At 40.6% G+C, this 21,851-nt stretch overlaps 1 protein-coding gene across 1 annotated transcript; it reads right to left on the reverse strand.

Annotated features, from left to right (window-relative positions):
* Positions 1 to 1,203: 1,203 nt before the first annotated feature.
* Positions 1,204 to 14,902, reverse strand: osgn1 (oxidative stress induced growth inhibitor 1). Its single transcript, XM_085457205.1, has 8 exons — positions 14,686 to 14,902; positions 7,462 to 7,524; positions 6,328 to 6,464; positions 6,053 to 6,244; positions 5,701 to 5,792; positions 4,660 to 4,859; positions 4,109 to 4,452; positions 1,204 to 4,001 (listed from the first exon to the last, which is right to left on the reverse strand). Exons 2-8 carry the CDS (start codon positions 7,517 to 7,519, stop codon positions 3,423 to 3,425), a joined length of 1,602 nt encoding a protein of 533 aa, XP_085313331.1. The 5' UTR covers positions 7,520 to 7,524; positions 14,686 to 14,902; the 3' UTR covers positions 1,204 to 3,422.
* Positions 14,903 to 21,851: the final 6,949 nt, after the last annotated feature.

The raw sequence follows: 21,851 nt of genomic DNA on the forward strand, positions 1-21,851 counted from the left end.
CTGTATTTCACTTTTACTTGAGAAAAACAGCTGCTACAGTATTTCAGCTGTTACTAGAGTATTTGTAAACACAGGTACTTGTACTAAAGTAAAGGAAGTCTGTACTTTTGCCATCTGTGATAAAATGTAAGATGTAATGAACTACTGTTGCAGTGAAATGACAATAATTTGTATGCATAATCATAAAGATCTGATGCAAAATTATTTGCAGATATGTATTTTTTCCAAGTTTAAAAAGACAAAAAAGCAAGGAAGGTCCAAAGAGCGGGACAAACACATTTTCATAAAATCTGCTGTTTAATAAAAACCATGGCACAAATACAATGTGGAAAAAAATTGAAGTTTTACACAGATGAAAGTTATCGATCTATAAATCACACAATTTTGTGATTTAAAAATAACATCTAAAGACAACCATGTGATTTTACTGCATTAGAAAAGAGACATTCAGATGTTTTTACTCTGCTATGAAACAAAATACTAAGCCATGAATAATGAGTCTTAAGGCACTGCTGGCTCATATAGATCACAGTTCAGTATACAAGTCAAAAATACCTAATTGATGGTGACAACACCAACTCTGTCTGTAGAAATATTTAGCCAATAAATACATTAGTAAACTGACCAAATACACAACACCAAATTAAGTTTTTGCATTAAAAAAAAATCAAACTTATCATCTCTTCGCAACTTTTCAGAAGCAGTCGTAAACGCACAGATGTATAGATGTTACGTTGTGCTCTGTAAACTTATGAACTTAAATATATATATAGTAATTTAATTTATTGATAAAAGATGTTATCTGGATCCAGAAATCTTTGTACCATTTAAACTACAATATTGCACCACTAACTCTGGTTTTGTCATTTCTTGTTTAAATTTTAAGCGCTTAGCAAAGAAACTCTAGTTTTTTTTTTTTTTTTTTTAAAGAAATGTTAGTACATATACTAATAAGAAGCTCAATCTAAATGCAAAAGACTACAGCGATGGTATAACAGGCGTTATTTTATAACCCATGAAAACAAAATCAGTGCCAGTCAGTTTGCAGCTAAACATAGTCACCTAAAGAAGAAACACGATTTCCTCTTTACTACTTTCAATCTGAAGTTGAATTGCATATTTTTTTACATGTTAAGTGACAAGTTTAAATCAGACTGTCTGTACAGTGCATCAAACTAAAAAAAAAAATCCGAGCTCTTTAAGTCGATGGTAAATGTTTTATTCTTTCTTTAGTATTTTAGCTTCTCTGCAGGTGGACTCCTCAGTGTTTGCAGACAGCTGTTTAGCCTCGACATGCATCTGTCTGAGGGAGTAAGGTTAGCGCACAGCCAATAGGAAAATATACGCAGCCTGTGCAGGGCCAATGGTTATGTGGATCTTGACACGCTAAGAACACTCCTGTAAAATATATTCTGAATTTCAAAAGCTTTCTTTCCTGGATAACCCCGTGAGGTCTAACCCACCCACCACTTTACAGACATTAATTAATCCTGATCCTAAACAAATGGAACAATTCCAAGAATAATTCCTCTGTAAAGTTTTTTCTTTGAGACCAGACTTTATCCTTGTCTGGGAAACAGAGCCTGTATGCTTTTTAGAATGTGTGTTGGTTTGGAGCCTCGCTTGGTACCAAGCTAATCACAATGTGCAAAACCAAAATTTACATTCAGATAGCAAGGCCTGAAAACAGTGTTTCAGGTACTTGTGATTGCCAAAGATGAACTCGGAGGGTTAAATAAATTTAAGAAATTTACAGCTTCAACAAATATTAGTATAAAAATCCAAAACAAAAAAAACCAAAACATCTTTACTGCATATAGTTAGCTTTTTGATGCATGGAAAATTTCTTTTGAACAGTCAATGTGAGGAAGACATGGAAACTACCGGCCATCTATATATACATAAACTACAATCTCATTACATTAAACCTTATTTGCAGTGGAAGTAATACTGAAAAGAAAAAAAAATGTCTTTAGAAAAAAAAAAAATGTATTAACAAAAATGCACAGGTGAGCTGTTGCATCCTGATTAAGCAAATCAGACTTTGTGTGGTGAAAACATTTTAAAGTGCACTGAAGAAATCCACATGTTGGTAGATTAATGTGTAAATGACATTCACTGTTGTACTACTTCAATACAAATAGGGCTTAAAATAGTTCTCACTCACAGTGAAGCCAAAATCGAATGTTGTCAAAGCTTCAGATTAAATGTCATCACCGACAGAAATTACAAAAATATTCTGAGTTGTTCTGTTTTTGTATAAAGTAGAAAATATTTTTATACTTTAGGATGTAAAAAGATACACAGATGGGTACAGTTACAGCTTTACATAGAAAAACGAGAGGTTGGCGGGTTCAGAAAACAGCAAAACTCAATATACAAACAATATTGTTAGTGTTACAAAATTAAATAGGACAGTGGCAATAACAGAATAAATTATTAGCTATGGAAACATGTTCATTATCCTCACTGTAGAAAAGGCTGAGGATGAGACGACACGTGTCGGTTTGGTCACATATGGTGCTGCTGGCTGATTAAAGTTTAATCAGGTGGTTACTGTAGTGAATAAGGCTCTCAGAGTGTCCAGAAACTCGAGCTGTCAGGACCACGTCACTCAAGTTTGTCCCCAGTCAGTCTTTAATAAACTCTCTGCCTCGCTCAAGTCTGCCTTTCTGCTTCTTCACGTCAGTTTGTGTCCTCGCAGACATGCAAAGGTAATGACTGGTTATTCTGCCGCAGGGTACATTGGTGCTTATACTGAATTACAATTACTAAAACAAAATAATCAAGGTAAGGTGTAAACCTGAATATGGAATTATGCTCCTAGTATCTGGCCGGCAGGTGTCCTGAAACGGGCATTTCATGTAATAAGAGCATATACAAATAAATCCAAAAATGACTATTGAGATGAAATTAATAGAATGGGTCTAATTTAAAGGAGCAATTGGAGATCATTTGCATGATTTGACCACTAGGTGGTGATAGGAAAACATTTGACTGGTTCCTCTTTTTTAACTAAATGTAAAATTTTTTTTTATTTATAAATAAAATTTATGTTGACGTAGTGATATCTACCTATACAATTTGATGGGGACAACACAAACAGACCCCTTGTCTGTCCTCCACTGCATCCTTTGACTCATCTCTCCATCTCGCCTACTTACAAATGCCATCTGACTCTGGTGGAAACAGTGCAGCTGTTCTAACTGCCTCACATCTGGAGGCTTTTCTTTACCTAAGAAAATCAGAAGTCTTCAAACCAGTGCGAGTGCAGTCAGAGCTCACTTGCTGCCCGTTTCATAGGCAACTAATGGGCGACAATGACCTGACCTATGGCGTTTGAGTGTGGATTCCTCTGTGACATCACAGATTTGTGGTGATTGGTTGGTTTTCTTCAGTTTAAAAAAATAAATAAAAATCTGCTACACATCCACAAGGCAAACCTCTGGATCTGCCCGAGTCTGTCTGTCCACACATCTGTCCATTAGTCTGTCTATGCTTAGCTCGCCTTCTCCTTTTTCTGCCTCTTCCTTCTGTCTCTTGGTGAGGTCACTCGCGATAGCCAGCGCTCCTCCTTTTAGGAATCTGACAAAGTTCTCTCCTACAAGCGGCCCCATGGCGTACATGCCTGGCCCGTTCGCAGCAATCACCCTGTTTGTAAACGGGTCCACCTCAATTGGGTTCCTCCGGCATGAGATGGGCTCCTCAGGGTTCATGCCAAGCGAGCGCCCGTTATTGTCTAGAAAGGAAAGATTGGGGTGGGCGCCAATCAGAACCAGAGCCTTAGAGACCTGAACCACCGTCCGCTCGCCAGCGTCTGACTCTAGAACGCACTTTCGGTCAGGTCTGAACTCGACAACCCTGTGGCGCGGGAAGCTCAGGTAACCCGGGTACCGGGGGAGAGAGGAGGAAGAAGAAGAAGGGTTGGAACGATGAAGATTCTGCGTATGGTCCTGTTGTGAATTATTGCGTTGATGCTGTTGAGTCATCATCTGGTGAACCTGGAGGACAAAGTACAGAACAGAGGTTAGGCGATTAAAATCCTAGACGACCCGGTTCAGCTGCCATGACGATCAGTCAGGAAATTGAGTGGCTCTGCTCTCCTCACCTTGTGGTACTCTGGGTAGAGCAGTTTAGGCAGCTGGTTGAAGATGAGCTCTGGGTCGTTGACTGAGCGTCTGAAGGCGTGGTAGACAGGGGTGTTGAGATGGTGGGTGGCAAGTACTGCGTCGGCTGCCGTAAGTCCTGCCCCCACCACCAGAACTGGGTCTGACGACTGGTCGAGCTCACCGCGAGCGATGGCTGCCTCTAGATCCCAGAATGAGTGGCACACGAAGGGCAGGGACTCGCCCTGTGCACCGAGTCTGGCCGGGATGTCATGCGTGCCCGTCGCCAACACCACATTGCGTGCTAACACGGAGAAAGGTACCTCCTCTGAAAGCGTGGAACCATCTAAAAGTAGGAGAGAAGAATCAATAGGTGAAAATCGACTTTACTGAGAGGCTGCATGAAGTCCATATTAATATGATTTTGAGCAGTGAATCAAGCAAAACTACTTTAGTGCGGTCCTAGAATCCTAATATTCAGCTGGCAATGTGCTTTAACACTTTATAACACAACAAATCTTAACAGTGATCAAGAGAGTTTCATTCACTGTACCTCCAAGCTCTTCCCCCTCTCTCCGCTGCAGTCCTGTCACTCTCCAGCAGGGCGGCGACCCCTCCTGGCTGATAGGCTGCCTGGTCACAGAGGTGGCTAAAGTCCCACAGGCAAAGTTCTGCTCCAGGGACATCTGGGAAACGTAGTGCTGGTAGTAGGAGGCGATCTCTGCTGGTGTAGCACGGTCATTTCGCACATTTCTGTTGTGAAAGAAACACGAAAATACATTTGGATACAGGTTAAACACGTATTTGTTTACAGACACAGGACATGAAGACGAGTATTAGGGATCAGAAAGAAGATATTTACTAACGAAGTTTTGATTAAAAAAAAAAAATCTGTAAATGAAAGAGTTGTTGGGGCGATATTGAAACACAAGTCTGAGTGTGGCGCACAGAAATTAAAGACCACTGTTCTGCTGCTATGGTCACAAATTGCTATTTTATGTAAATCAAGTGGGTCCAGCTGGGCTGAGTCATTTGAAAAACAAATTAAAGAGTGTGACGCATGAAGATCAATGGCTTTGTTCTTTTATTTCTCTGCTCAGCTTACTCAGAAGAGTACTGTAACTGTATTTTCTTTGTGGTAAAAAACTTATTAATTTAGGCCTCCAAGTCTTAATTTCATCAATTTTCATTACATTATCAATTTATTTTCATTTATATGACCAATACATCTCCTAAAAGTCATTCTTGTTCTTAGCAGCCTCACTGCAATGACAGCTTGAGTCTAGTCTTAATAATCAGGGCTGTGGGGATTAAATCCAAGTATAAGCTAACTACAAGAGCAGCTCCATCATTGAAACTCAAACCCCATTTAGCTTTAGGTTCTCAGCTCGTAAACATAAGCCCGGGTGGTCAAGATTTGTTATTAATAAAGGTAATCAGATAGTATTTGTCCACTGTGGAGACATCTTTTTGTACACAAGCCTCTCTGCCAGGAGCTTTATTACGGTTGAAAACTTCATGAACCCTGTTGAGTGTTTAAACAACACGTCGTACACGCTCTGTACACAAAGTGGCGGTTTTATTATGAGCAGACCTGCGTTTGTCTCTCATCCAGTCCTTCAGCTTCAGCCCGGGAAGCTCCATCCAGTTAGCCAGGCTCAGCGTCAGCATGGAGCCCTCCATTGCCTGCACACAGCACACACATTGTTAACACTTTTGTTATTCAAATCCTGTTTGCCTTCTATCGCGTGCACATCAACTTCTGTGTGTAAATAAGCAGCTGGCAAAACATTTTTTTTATGTGTTTGCTAAACATATCTACTTTACGATCGAATTCAGGCCATCTTATAAAATAACATTTTATGATGATAAGGACTAAACAGACGACCCATTCTGCTTACACAAAACAGAATGGGTTAGCCTTTAAAACCTATTCTGTAACTTACATGCCAGGCTCCTCCAGGTGGTCCCTTCCCCAGCACCAGGTGGGGAATGGCACGCTCTGGCTCGTATCGCCATTCCAGCGGAGAGGTGTGGTCGAATCCGAAGTCGCTGTCTGGCAGCAACAATGAATCAAAGAGCACCGCTACGGGGTTGGACGACCGCCCTTCCAGCCCCTCGCACAGGTACTCCAAGTCCTACAAAGGGAGCATCTGTGAGGCTCTGTTCACACTGCACTAATGCAACTTCACAACTTCACCGAGAAAAGAAAGACGTTTACCTGCTCCAGCAGCGACAGGTGAGGCTGCTCTGCCAGCTTGCTGTGCAGCAGGGGATTTGGATGTGATGCCTCAGGTGACAGGTAAGGGGTGTAACCTGATAACAGGTAGGACAGGCAGATGCCTGAGGGGCCATTACCTGAAAATAAATGAGAGGTAAGGTGGTGATTGGTTATACATTCAGAAAAAATGCAGTTTGGTTATTACCAATTTTACCGCACAGCTGAACACAGATCAGAAAAAAAAAGAAAAAGAAAATTTGAATAACTCAATTTAACTTCCAACAGAAACATTGCAAAAAACAAAAACAAAACCTGTCAATGAAAGGGGGACATTAAAGTCAGTGTGCTGCATGATTCAGGGGGTTTGGATACAGCACATACAAGAGGCCAATGATTCAGCAAAACCACGTACAACAGTTGCACAGTCAGGTCATCCCACTTTCAGCTCTCTAAGTAATCCAACTGAACCTTTTTTTTTTTAACACAACAGCCTTTGCTGATGCGAGGATTCACTCTGATTTTTTTTCTGTGAATCATTAATCTGGATTCATCACTGATTCATGGACAGTAAAGCTCTTCTTTTCCATTAGTGAGCTGTAATGCTGCAGGAGTGTTCACCTGAACCAACAGTAGAAAAAAAACCCATAAGAAAGCCAGCGTTTGCATTTATAACTGAAAATGAGGAAAACCACAGTGGGTTTCTTTTAAAGTATTGCATTGTTTGCCTCACTTTTGTGCAACATCTGCTTCCCGCTGTTGGCGAGTTCATCTCTTAAAATCTAAGCCATATTTAGCCTATAACCAATTAATACCTTGGCTAACTATTAGGCTATAAAGTGGAATCCCAGAGTCATGCAAAAGACCATAGAAATGCAGACAAAGCAAAACTGGCACAACTCACTTTCAGAAGTATATTTCTTCTCATGCAGTTCCCTCTGAGCTCCATCACAATGATCCAATTTAATGTTTGTCAGGTTTATTTCAAAGCTACTGGCTAATGTTTAGGGTGTGAACTTCATTAGTAACTGCTGTAATAACTTAATCGAGCACACACCTAAACAAAGCTAATGACTGCTCCTTTGAGGTTTGTAACCGAACAATTAAAACTGCAGTTCTTCATGTGCGTTTTCTTACCAATGATCACCACAGGCAAGATGTCTCCAGGGAGAATTTCTTTGTCATGAAGGTCCATTTCAACTGCAAAGAGGAGAAAAGACATTTTTATACAAGACTGAGAAAGTAGTTCAACACAGTTAATAATTGTTGAGTCCAGTCAGCATTAACAATGGTGAGTCGAGTTCATTTTCGTGTGACCTGTGGCACACACATGCACACACTTCCCCTGCAGAGCCTCAGTTTGACATCGTAGCTCGAGATGGCGTAGATAGAGATATGACGCTGCCACATACACCATAAACCACACAGGAAGACAGTCTCTAGAGAGACTTCATGTGAAGACGCTAATTTCTTCCTTGTTTACTCTCTGATTTAATTTTTTTCAAACCTGCAAGTTTGAAGCTGTACTTTACTATTCCTGAGTTTACAAACAAGTCAAGACATTGAGGTCAACTCAGTACATCAAGGTCGGCTGTAGAGGAACTAGATCTGTTACACACAGCAGTAGGTCAAGTGCGAGAATCAGTTTTACAACTAAAACACATCCACTGTAAGTTTAGACATTAACCCAGGGTGAAAAGGCAATAAATCAAATGTAATAACTCACTCAGATCACAAGATGCTTAAAAGCCTGAGGGCACACGACCTGTACTCACATCATATTTTACCCCCACAACATGCAGCGCGCCTCTTTTCCCCTGTTAAGTTTAACTGTTGTGGATTAGATCAACAAATTTGGCCTTGGAGAGTCTTTTATTTGCTTGGAATTTTCTAAACACAAAGCTAATCTTTAAGCACGTTCACTCATTTTAATGTGCATCAATGTGTTTGCTTTGTTTCTAACTTTATTTATTAAAAGGAACCAAAGGCCTCAAATGCTAAAATAAAAATCTGTTTGAAATGAAGAAACAATTCACACTTTCAACTTTTTCTTTTTTTTCTGAAAGGAGACCTTGCTGAGGATTTTTTGCACAGTTTATGTACTAAAGGACCACAAGCCAAGCGCCATTTAGTCTGATTGTATTCATGACGAGTGAGGCAAACTCTGGAGCTCACACGATTAAAAAGGGAAAATGTGAGTTTGGCGATTACAAGTTGTTTCATTAAAGCTCTGACTGGCTGTTTCAGGTGATACAAACAAACGAATGATATAATTTATTTTGAGGACTTCCAGGAAAGACTATCAGCATGAGACGATGTTGATTATTTTGGCCTTGCAGGTCTGACACTGAGAAAGGCTCAAACTGAGTGTTTTGTGATCAGCCTGACACAAAAATGTGACCATGAAAAAACAAAAAAAAGGAAATATTTGGAGGTAAAAAAACAAAAATATTTGGAGTTCCATTAAATGAGAAAATCTTGTGTCCTTCAGCTGTTATCATGACCACGACAAGGAGGACGAAGCGTAGAAATGAACGACCGAGGAACTGATATTCAGGGAGGAACGTCTTACTTCGTATCGCCCCTGTGTTTACTGGGTACATGCCTCTCAGTGTGGTTTAAAATAAACATCAAGTCTGCTGGAATCTCAGTGTTTAGAAAAATTATTCCACAAGAAAAAGTGACAAATTTAACTCCCTTTTCCACCGGTCACAAAATATAGGCCTATATAGTCTAAAATTAAACAAAATTAGCAGAATGAATGAAAAAAAAAAAAAAAAAAAAAAGATGGTGGTAAAAGAAATGGTCTCCAATACATCCTCATTAGAAGGAGCTCACTGCTCATCAAGTAGCTCTAATAAAGGTCTCACTCAAAGGGTCCCTGTTTTCTATCTTTAAGAAATATTTCAAATCTTTAATGCACTGGTGACAGGATGGAGGCTTTTTCCATTAAAATAAACAAAAAACAACAACAAAAAAGCACCAAACACCTTGCATGAACTGCAGTTTCAGCAGCCACAGAGGAGTGCCGCTGGTGTAACGGTGCCTTTATTTGTACCAAAACAGTGTGCAGTTACTTTTTCCCACCCCTGTGATGCAATGACCAGGAAATCTTTGCAAATATAGTTATTCATCACGGAAATGGGAGCAAGTCATTTTCCACATAGAAACTCTGTTTGTCTCTAACCCAACTCATTAAAACTTAACTGAATGCCCAATAAGTAAATTATGAAGCGTGGTGCAAGAGTGTAATGCATTTACCCCTTTGCAGACACTCTAGACAGATAGACAGACAACTGTAATATAGCTCATGATGTCAGCTAAGGTATGACGTTACTCATTTGCACAGACCTGCCCCTTTACATAATCTGCTAAGTCATGCTTACACGGGGGAAAAGAAAGTTACTGCAGGACATGGAGGGAAAAAGAGGATGACTCAAAACAAAAAACACAAGGTCAAGATAAGCAAAGCACTGAAAAGGGGCAAAGAAAAAAAAGAGGATTGACTGAACCAGAATCAGCGTGAAAAAGAAAAGTAGCTGCGAGAAAGATAGAGGGTTACATAATCCAGCCCAAACGGTGGCAGAGAGCCCAGTGAAGGCGGGCTGCACACACATACAGTCCATGAATAAATGAAGCCTAGTAGCTGTGTTTCCCCCTGGGATTGACCTGCGGGGATAATTATGCTTCCTTAATTTCTTTGGCACAAAATGCCAAAAGTGTTTTCCAGGGAAATGTGACTAATGTGCAGCACAGACGTCATTAAACACTTTATTTTCAGTGTTTATGCTTACAAAAAAGAGGACTTTAGCTACAGCATTAAATGTACCAAATAGGGCTGGGCCATATTATACCGTTCACGGTAATACCGGTATAATGTTAGGCAACGATAGGAAAATGAAATATCGCGATAGAATATGAGTAAAACGCGCATGCGCAGTGCCTTTGTTTTCATACGCACATGGCCGATTGTTGAGTGAAACAGATGAACCAGAATTGGTTTGTAAAAATGGTGCAACTTCAGTGATGTGGAACTGGTTTGGTGTTTGTCCGTCAGATACACAACAAAGCACATTTTTTTGCAGAACATGCAAGCGGCCGTCGTTAATGTTGTATTTGTCGGACTAAGATGCTCTTAAATCTGGGAGTAATCTGGGTCCTAAACTCAGTACACTTCAGGTCAAACAAACACTGCAGCATCACTGAGAGTTAACTGTCTAAATTCTTTCATCTTTAATAAAACGATCAGCATTGCTGCTTTACCAGGTGTAACAATTCAGTTTAACTTCCAGGCATCCATGAAAACAAAAGTTATTACATTTAACGGAGTTAGAAGTTAGCAGGAAGCTAGCGGAAGTTAGCTCGCTAGTTTCGCTAGTTACCTAAGCATGATATAGCATGTTCTGACTGAGAGATTTCTGAAAAAAATCAAACGTACAGCTCTGCTATCACTTCCAACATAAATGAAGGCAGGAAACTAAACAGCAGTGACGTTTGTAGGGTTACTGAAGTTGGGCTAGCTGGTATATAATGATGTGCTACGTGATCGCTAGCGACACAGCTATGTTAGCATAACATAAACAGTGAAGCTGGAGGACGAACACTAAGGTTCCTCATGGTTAGAGACAAATGCAATCGCATGGCAGGATGCTGTAAACGGACCAAACGTCAGTCAGGAGAACAACTGAGATAATCCATCCACAATACGAGGTTAGTCATTAATATACTGCAACAACATGGGAATAGAGCAGCTGCCAGAGAATTCAACATCAATGAATCAATGGTACAGAAGTGGAGGAAGCAAGAAGAATGAGTTTAATAAAGTTTGATTTATCTGACTGCTTTGTTTAGCTCAATGTGCCTTATGGTCCAAAAAATGCGTACTGCACACTACAGTTTAATGTTGCAAAGCACCTCTTTTTAACTTCAGTGGATATTATACATGGTTATGCTCAGGATATGTCAGCCCATTTCTACTGGAAATGCCTTTTGGTTAAACTTTCAGCAAGGAATTTGCATTTGCACTGTTACATTTTTATAAAGCTTTAATGTACATAAAAACCAGCTTCTTGTTTAAGTGAAAATTAATGGAAGGTTGTCTTTTTGCGCTAGTAATGTTGTGGAGTTGTATTTTGTCTCGCATCAATTATATCGTCGGTTATATCGTTATCGCAAATTTTCAAATGTATATCGTGATAAATATTTTTGGCCATATCGCCCTGCTCTAGTACCAAATATAACAGTTATGCCAAGTTGTTATCTCAAAAAAAAAAAAAAAAAGCAAACTTAATGAGATGTACCAACTTCTGTGTATGGTACTTCCAAATTACTATAGTTTATCAGAGTAAAGAGTTACTCTTATTTTCAAATTAAACACTCATTTAAATTGTAATCTAAATATAAAAAGAAAACTAATGAGTCTGCCATGAGGTACTGTGCATGTTTGCTTAACTTCAGCACACCTGCAGTGATCTCTGGGTCATATCACAGTTATAAAAGTCATAAACTCTAACTGCGTCAACTGGATAAAACACAACTGACCAGTCATAGCAGTCATCATTCATGACCCGTGATACCTGACAGTATAGTCTTTTTTTTTTTCCATTAGTCATTGTGCCAAACACCCATTTTTATATTGGATGTTTCAGACTTACATGTTATACAAGTTCATTTCGGTATTCCCATTCCAGGTGTAATAAGAGGTCGTTTGGTATCAAAGCACTGGCCAAAGCAATATTGGCCAGTGAGACATAAAGGTCCTAAGTTAGACTACAAATACTGCTTTAAGAAGCTGGAGACGTGGTGGTGTTACAAGTAAGAAGTGCTTTTAACCTAAAACAGGACCTCGGTTTTACACCTTGATTTAATTATTATATTTTCCCCCAAAAGGAGGTTTCCATTCACCTTTACTGTCATCGAAATCCTTAATAAAATTAAATGTTGAACCTGTTTTGATGTTTTACTTTCAGTCCTTCTCTGAGAAGAGGCATACTTAAAAAAGTAATGAAGCAACTACACTTCCAGGTTGTGTATTTCCTTTACGGTAAGACTTATGTTTTGTGTAAGTCAGCTGATACCGACAAATATTCAAATACTGTAAACCAGATATGTTTTATCACTACCTCTATCTCCCTATGTCTACCTGCCAAACAGGCTTTTCAACACAGAGCGTAAGCTTATGTTAAAGCATTTTTTGTTACACTTGCAGTAAGACTCATTTACTGCAAAGGAAAGTTTGTCCCGCCACAGGTGGCGTATATAATTAACTCAGTAACCACACAGCTATAACAATGACACAGCAGTTGTGTCTCGACTTATGTCAACTGCAGGTATGTGTGTGCAGTGTGCAGAGCCACAACAATATGGAGCCATGAAAGCCCTCATATTATTTCGAAACTACAGGGTGCAACTTCCTGTTAAGACTTGTCCTAAATCAGCTGCTCACCATTACATAATCAAATGTTTTGCTCATGCAAAAGACTCAAATCAGCAAATCGAAACATTAACTTAAAAAGCAGAAAACCTCCCACTTATTTAAAGACATATTTTAAATAACTGATGGCCCTTCGGGGGTGAAACTGAGGCACCATTTCTGATTTTAAACAACGGTCAGGCAAAGTCGTCTTTGCTTTACGTTTCTGATGAATGGTGCAAGCAAAGCAGTTACAAAAACAGGGGGGGAAAAACAAAGCGTTGGTGAGTTTCTCCTCTTTTGTGCCCCTGTGAAGCTTGAATCTCTATGACACTGGATCAGATTCTCTACTCATCAGGCTGCAAATATAGCAAAGGCTTATCTAAACTCTTATCCAACTGCTGCTGCTATTTTAATACAGGCTCTCAATCTGAGCCCCTTGATTTTATGCAACGCCCTACATGAATCTGTTTCTACCTGTGGAAAATACTTGAGAAATGCTCAATATGGCACCTGTGCATACGTCTACCTTAAAGCTTCCAGCATCTGGCCAGCTAATCCGCCATATGCACCTGCCAGACGGCTAATGAGATTTCAGTTATGTCTGCCTAGACGCCTGCTGCAGTCTGCAAAGTGTAGGGAGAACCAAATCGGTTCCTGTGCAGTATTGGAAACTAAAACACTAAACACATAAGTATTCACACTTCTTGATCCTTTTCAGCCAGCTGTCTTCTGACTAGCTCCCCCTCATGAACAAAAGGCTAAAACAATGGGTGGGTGGGATTTCTGTGTGCTGACAGCCAGTGCTGTGTGCCTGATACAATCTATTTGGTGTCATTATCATAAAATATCCAAGAGTGGGGTTCAAATGTCTGCAGTCAGAATTTACTGTACATACACTGACCTGTTTGTCAAATTTAACCAGGTGCAATATGAGAACATCACAGTAGCAGTACCTTTATGACAGAGCATAAATTAAAGCCCTCTTTAATTTTGTCACCTGTCTGTATAAACTAAACTCTTTTCCCTGTGTTACTCAGTTTCCTTCTAGGGATTTTGGCACTGGGTGTCCCGACAGCCCTCTGACCTTCCTGTCAGTTTCCTGTGAACTCTCAGCCATCACTGTTTTAGCAAAACCACCACCCACCGACTCCACCTCAAGATAAACATGCAACTGAATTCTAAAGCTGTTTCTATTGTTTCAGCACAGTGAAGCAGTTATTGACATTAACAACTATAAAACTATGTGCAAAACCCAAAGTACCAAAACAAATCATTCACCAGCTATTGTGTTACAAAATGTAAACTTATAAAAATATACTTTTCCTATAAAAATACTGTTTAGCTATGGTGTGATAATCTTTAGTATCCCTAAAATAATTTATATATTAAACTTAATGAAATATTTTCTACTTTTAATTGTACTAATATATATGTATTTATATATAGCTGTGTATAGGAAGCAAATGTGCTTTTAAAAAATTAATCTATAAACGTATCATTCTGTATTTATCTAAAGTTAACCACGCATGCTGTACCACGTGAATGTATATGATTCAGCATTGAGAGTACTTTTGGATGATGAAACTTTTCCAGGATTATGACGGACACTCAGATAAAGGGAACAAATACTTTTTTCCAGTAAAAATCCATTTTTTGTGCAGCACGTCTGCATGAGCGCTACAGATGTTATCTGCTCTGCATTCTTAAGGAAAACCCTAGAAACGTCTCTCCCCACGTTGCACTTGCACCCGCTCGGTCCGGTCGTGACCACCCACGCCCCTCCCCTGCCGGTCAGCTACGTGACTCACAGCTCCCAGCTCCGGCTGACAGGAGCCTGCCCTCACCATCTAACCGCTCCACGAACTCAGGACAATGACTCACGCCACAATGGATGCTCACCTAAATGAATGGATAAAGAAGAAAGATGGTGGCCTCGGGCTACTCACTGATTCGCGCCGGAGGTGAGGCTCTGTGTCCCCCGCGTGCTGTTTGAGCCTTTCAGGAGACACGAGGGTTTCACGTCTGTCTTCTGTTTCTGCTGCTTCTTCTCTTCTCTCAGTCTGTCATGTCGCGGCTCTGCCCCCTTCTTTTATAGCCGCCTTCTCTTTTTCCCCCCGCACGTGTTCAACGCGAGCCTCAAACTCCTGCGTCGTGCAGCACGTTCACTCGTTTAATGTAACAGTGCAGATGGCCCCTCCCCCGTCGACCAATAAGAATCACGCCTCTTTCCTAGACGCTGCCCCGGCTTTACCCCCTGAACGCCGCCATCTTTACGCTGCTACGTCGTCAGCGTAAAGCGAAGCAAAAATCGTCTATATTGCGAGATGGAGAGAGACGACGACAGGATGGACTGGATTTTCTTTCGTTATTGTTAAAACAAACGCCAGTCCTCGTGTCTGTATAACTAAGAAATAAATGCACAAGAAAACAGAAAAGAAATAAAGAAAAGACACATTTCTTATTTTATTATTACAGCATAACATAGTCATTGTCTCTGTATAAATAAAAAAGAGAGAAAAAAGGCCAAATTTAGATCTGCTTCTGGATTATTATAAATTTTGACTTTTAAAAAAATCTTACAGTATTTATAGTCGTTTTGCAGTGTGGATCTGCTTGTTTAAGTTTATTATTTAGAGAATCTCAGTTTAACTCCAGTTTTCACTTTTTCCGAGTTATTGGTAGCTTCTTCTATAACCTTATATAATTTTCTTAAACTAAAGCTAAAGATGTTTCCTTGAAATTTTTTATTTCAGTTTCGTAAGTGTACATGATTGTTTCAGTAAGTTAATTAGTTTTTATTTTCATTTTTGTTAGTTAAATATAATATACTTTGATCTCTGTCCTGTCAGAAGCATCCTTATAATTCTTTAAACAATGGTATCATGAAAAACTAGCATTTAAATGTCGCATACTGATGAGAAAACCTTTGTTCCCATGTTTAGCTGTTTGCAGGATCCACATTTGATGTGTTCCCGTTTCACAAGACCTAACGACTGTTTTACCTAAAATTTGAACTTCCCTGATGCTTGTGAAGAAGCTGATGACTGCAAAACCAACATGCTGAACATCACTACAAAGCACTGGAACAGTTATATAATCCCTGAGCATTCAGATTTATTTAAATCATCAGAATCAGCTAAACTTTAATTACATAAAGATAAAGCAAATCCATGTACACATATAGAGTAAATAAAAGTAGTAAGAGACACACCTCTCACACACTTCTGTCTAAAAAGACTATAAGCTTTCATGGCTGACTCACACTGGAGTTCCTCCAATATGGCTGCCATACGTTACACCACACTTCATTCACAGCTGGTAAAGTTTAGTCGTGGTTGTGTATTTTTGTTGTTTACCCTGCTGTTAAAGCGACGTCGCGTTAACTTTTCTGCTAAGACTGTTTTATTCCGAAAAAACAGATTTCATCATGTGGCGTTTGAGTTTCCTGCAATGCAAACAGAGTGGCCACTCCTCTGTTTCTTCCCCCTCTAAGAGCACCAGGTGCCCTTGAAACAGAGCACTGCATAATGACAGTTTAATAACCTGAAAGGTCTCATGTCTAGCTGATGTTTCTGAGATATTTTTATTATTAGGGAGTCACATTTCCTCTATTTCTATTTATTTGATATACATTTGTAAAAAAAAAAAAAAAAAAAAAAAAAAAAAAATCGTTCTGAGATTGTACATTTGTGGGCCACTTTTCCTTCTACATTCATATATAATATTGGTTGGAAATTAACGTTTGAGAACCCAAAGCACGATTTTATATGTTTTGTAACACATTAGAGCTAAAATTGAAGCGAATTCAGATGTGCGTGTGGCTATTTCCCTTCCACGTTCTGCAGTGATTGGTATGGAATAACAGCTATACATCCCAAAACACGTTAGATGACTTTGTGTCATGCAAGATTGTTGTTTTTTTAGTCAGACTGTTATGCAAGCTTTAACAGATCCTCGTGCAAATTAACAGTAGCACACCTGCAGTAGGGTTGTCCTTGTGTAACTTTCAATTTTTGACAGAATCTGTTTTTTTAATCACCACAAAAAAATCCACTTTTTCCTTATAATCGTTATCATAACAACCAATGTGATGAGAGCGGACAGAAAATCTACCTATTTTTAAATCTTAATATTGATTTTTCTTGTTTGGCTTTTACTTTCCCCACAAAGTCTTACTCAGAAGAGTGACTGTGATGGTCATCATGTTCAATGGGGTTTTAACACAAGCAGGCAAAACACAGGACTTCAGAATCAGTTAAACAAAGTCTTTAAAAGTCAATATGAGATGAAAGCTTCGACAGAGAAGCATCTCCAAAACACCCAGACCTCATAATCAGACAACAAGCTATAGGTTTGAAGCCAGGCACAGCCATGCAAATAAGTTATTTTGCCTTCTTGGGTTTCTATTTTAAACACGAACAGGACTGTTAGTGACATGAAACCATTTATTGTGAACCCTTCCTAACAGAACAGATCACCAAGTGCTCCAAATGTTTGAGTTCAGCTATTTCATAAAAACAAAGATGGCAAACTAAGAAGAAAAAGTGTCACCAGAACAATCAGAGCAGGTCTGTGCACTTCACTTCACTTGACATAACATGTTAATACCAAATCCCGTACAGGTGATGGTAAAGGTCGTAGGACACGATTAACTTAATTTTCTTCCTCATTCAGCGCACATGCTCCACGGAGAGGGGAATCCTGAAACACATCATTCCCATGAGGATAAAAATGTGTCGTCAGGACAAAGCTGATCAGCTAGAACAACTTTGTATTCATTTATATGCAACCAACAACATAAAATAAGCTGGTTTATGTTTTTCCTTCAGTATTTAATTTAATTTATTTATTTAGGACAGTGTACGTTAATGAACATAAATGTAAAAAAAATTACATGAATGTAAACATACCAGATTATAGCCAAGGGCTAATTTCCATCTGTTGTCCTAAAACATAAAAAATAGACATAATAATTCATAAAAATTCATCATTCATTCATAATAAAGACTCCATCACCAAACTTACACATACACACCATTCTGTTCCTAAATAAAACATTAAAACTATACAACTTATACATGATCACACACTTTCAATGTCACTCATAGATGTACTAATCATTCCAGGAATTTCACCAACATTATCCTGAGATAAATAATTAAAGGAAAAACCTTTTCAAAATTACTTCTAAGTTGAGCCTTTTTCATTGTTATTTTTACACCACAGTGCAGGTAAAAGTCCTTTAAATAAAATTGTGTGAGAAGACAAATTTACAATGGAACAAATTTACTGAAAAAACACATTTTAGTTAGTCTGCTTGCCTATTTGTTCCACTTGCACTTGAGTTACAATCAGCTGATTTCAGCTGATATGCTGGAGAAGGAAAACAGTGGAGCAGTCTGCCGAGTGGATATGGGCATTTTATTTATATTTTATTGCACAAAAGGATGAGAGTGCAATGGCAAAGTGGAAACTTCATCCAGGACAGAAACAACTATATCATACTGTTAACACAACTTCAGCTCTTTGCAAACACTTGCTCGGACAGCATGCTAACGCTGGGTTAGCCAAGAACCCAGAGTGATGTTAAAGCTGAATGCCGACCCCAACTCAGCAGCCAGACCCTGAACTTCAACTGTGAACAAACTCATGAGCAGTCAGACTCCAGCCTCCGTTTCTACCAGTTCATCACCATGACGACCGTTTTGAAGTCGCTTTGCTTTGTGTTTCATCTTTGCTTTGTGTTTTCGGCTTTGTGTTCAAAGGTTAATACAAAGAAAGAGATCATATGTTAGGATAGGGATTTCTGTCAGTGTGTAGCCTCAGGTTTATATTGTTAATTGGTAATTATGAGACGGTGGTTTTCAGGTCATTTTACAGCAAAAGTAAAGTAACAAGTGGTTTAACAAAATACTTTCTACTGGGAGTAATTAAATAATGCACTGCATTACTTATTATTAAAGTGTTCTGTGTAATATGTATAATACATTAGTTTTTTGAGTAAGACTCAAATACAGATCACAACAAAGTGGGGAAATACCTACAACGTGCAAACATTAGACAACACAGCATCCAATTCATTTGCTGTACTTTTCCTGTACTTTTGTAAAGCACTCAAATAAGTGCTTTACAAAAGTACAGTAATTTAGAATAGAATAGAATAGAATAGAATTCAACTTTATTGTCATTGCACATGCACAGGTACAGGGCAACGAAATGCAGTTTGCATCCATCCAGAAGTGCTTTAGTGATATAGATATATTACAATATATATTAGCAATAGTATAGATATGTAAGTATACTACAGAAATGGGTCTATTATGGGTCTATTTACATTCCTTCTGTATTAATTTACAATTGTCCTCATCATGCTCTCACTTAATTGTTTTGAGCATTGTAAGATTAACAGTAGCGTGGTCTAATGCAGCGGTCCCCAACCCCCGGGCCTTGGCCCGGTACCGGTCCGTGAGTCGTTTGGTACCGGGCTGCGAGAGTTGAGGCTCAGGTGTGAAATGTATGGTTTTCAGGGTTTTTATCAGTTTTTAGCGTTATTTTCTTATCGTTTTTATCGTCAACTCGGTTTTTCTGGGTCTTTTCACGTGTGTTATGAATAAATCTTCTTTTTTCAGTACCGGTACTAGTTTTATTTTGTTGTATTTATCCGCGACACCTTAAAGGCCGGTCTGTGAAAATATTGTCGGGCATAAACTGGTCCGTGGCGCAAAAAAGGTTGGGGACCGCTGGTCTAATGGCATTGAAGAGGGATGGGAGAGAACTATTTCAAATGAGGATGGTGCCACCTAATGCACCCCTCTAGACACGCCCCTGGGCTTAAGGTTGGGGACATTAACCATGAAACCTCAGAAGGTTATAGTAGACTTCACCACATTATCCAAATAAAAAAACCTTGCCCTCAGATCAGACTTCAAACTTTGATATTTGACAAAGCTTTGGTCTAGTTAGAGCTGGATCATATGATGCTGAATCCTCCCTTAGTTAGTTTCAGGCTATAGGGGGACTTCCCAAGATGCAGCAAGCACTTCTCCTTCAGTCCTCTATTTTCATGTGTTGCGTGTCATTAACTTTTGTCTTCTCTCTCCTTTAGTTTGTCTTTTGTCCTGTTTATTGTTTGTAGTCTCTCTCTCTCCCCCCAACCAGCTTCTGCAGGTGCCTGCCTCTTCTGTTCAAAGAGTGCGTTTCCAGCTAAAAAGATGTTCTTCGTCTCCGCTTTTACCTCCTCGTAGGGAATCATCAGACTACTGTTCTTGTGAAATGATCACTTAGAAAAGCCACAAATTACACAATGGCAAATGCAGATGTGGTTTTACATCATGTTTAGATAAAAAGATTTGGAACCACAGCATAACAGAGCTAATCACCGTAGAAGTGAATGGTTCAGGTTTTCCTTTCATTTGCCAGCTTTAGATAAAGGAAAATGTTAAAAAGAAAAAAGTTGAGTAATTCCAATAACTGCTTTATTTTTTGATCTCACTGGTCTATTTCATGCCACACAATAATATATTTGCTGGTAAAAAATATACCCCTCCTTGAATTGCTACCTTATCGTGGTGGAGGGGTTTGTGTGTCACAGGGATCCCAGGGGCTATGTTGTCTGGGGGCTTTTGCCCCCTGGTAGGGTCTCCCATGGCAAATTGGCCCTGGGTGAGGGACCAGACAATGAGCGATTCATAAGACCCTTATGAAAAGGACACCGAGGGAACAGTTTACCCTGCCCGGGATAGGGTTACCGGGGCCCCGCCCTGGAGCCAGGCCCGGGGAGGGTGCCCGAGGGCGAGCGTCTGGTGGCCGGGCCTTAGTCCATGGGGCCCGGCCGGGCACAGCCCGAAGAGGAGACATGGGCCCATCCTCCCGCAGGCCCACCACCCGCAGGAGGCGCCATAAGGGTCGGGTGCATTGTGTGTCGGGTGGCGGCCAGGAGCGGAGGCCCTGGCGGACTGACCCCCGGCTGCCAAGACTGGCAATAGGGACATGGAATGTCACCTCTCTGGTGGGGAAGGAGCCTGAGTTAGTGCGTGAGGTTGAGAGGTACCGGCTAGATATAGTCGGGCTCACCTCTACACATGGCTTGGGCTCTGGAACCAGTCTCCTGGAGAGGGGCTGGACTCTGTCTCAGTCTGGAGCTGCCCCTGGTGAGAGGCGGCGGGCTGGGGTGGGTATCCTAATATCCCCTCGGCTTGCTGCCGGTACGTTGGGGTTTTTCCCGGTGGACGAGAGGGTTTGTTCCCTGCGCCTTAGGGTCGGGGAACGGGTCCTGACTGTCATCTGCGCTTATGCGCCGAGTGGCAGTTCAGAGTACCCAGCCTTCTTAGAGTCCCTGGGGGGGGGGGGGGGGGGGTGCTGAAGGGTGCTCCACCTGGAGACTCTGTTGTCCTGCTGGGAGACTTCAATGCTCACGTGGGTAACGACAGCGAGACCTGGAGGGGCGTGATTGGGAGGAACGGCCTCCCTGATCTGAACCCGAGCGGTGCTCTGTTATTGGACTTCTGTGCTAATCACAGTTTGGCCATAACGAACACCCTGTTCGAACATAAGAGTGTCCATAAGTGCACGTGGCACCAGGACGCTCTAGGCCGTAGGTCGATGATCGATTTTGTAATCGTATCAGCAGACCTGCGACCATATGTTCTGGACACTCGGGTAAAGAGAGGGGCTGAGCTGTCAACTGATCACCACCTGGTGGTGAGTTGGATCAGGTGGCGGGGGAGGACGCTGGACAGACCTGGTGCACCTAAACGCGTAGTGAGGGTGTGCTGGGAACGTCTAGCAGAGGCCCCAGTCCGCGAGATCTTCAACGCACACCTCCGACAGAGCTTCAACAGCATTCCGAGGGAGACTGGGGACATTGAGTCTTGGTTAGCCTGTGGGACTCCGGAGGCAGCCGACAGGTATCGACAGGCCAAGCGGAATGCGGCTCGGGCAGTGGCTGAAGCAAAAACTCGGGTGTGGGAGGAGTTCGGAGAGGCCATGGAAAAAGACTTTCGGACTGCCTCGAAGAGATTCTGGCAAACCGTCAGACGTCTCAGGAGGGGAAAGCGGTGCTCTACCTGCACTGTGTATAGTGCTGGCGGAGCGCTGCTGACGTCGACTGAGA

This window comes from Copadichromis virginalis, linkage group LG5, assembly GCF_057382275.1.
Source record: "Copadichromis virginalis isolate Kocher_CV1m ecotype Utaka linkage group LG5, C_Virginalis_male_GT1.1, whole genome shotgun sequence".
Lineage (NCBI taxonomy): Eukaryota > Metazoa > Chordata > Actinopteri > Cichliformes > Cichlidae > Copadichromis > Copadichromis virginalis.

Bases quoted from the DNA above. Each gene is read 5' to 3' on its own strand.
- osgn1 (XM_085457205.1), bottom strand. From the start codon at position 7,519: ATGGACCTTCATGACAAAGAAATTCTCCCTGGAGACATCTTGCCTGTG. The intron at 5,793-6,052 runs GTAAGTTACAGA...TGCTGTGTGCAG, and splicing joins CACCTGGAGGAGCCTGGCAT to GCAATGGAGGGCTCCATGCT. The intron at 4,860-5,700 runs GTCTGCTCATAA...CTTTCACAACAG, and splicing joins TGGATGAGAGACAAACGCAG to AAATGTGCGAAATGACCGTG.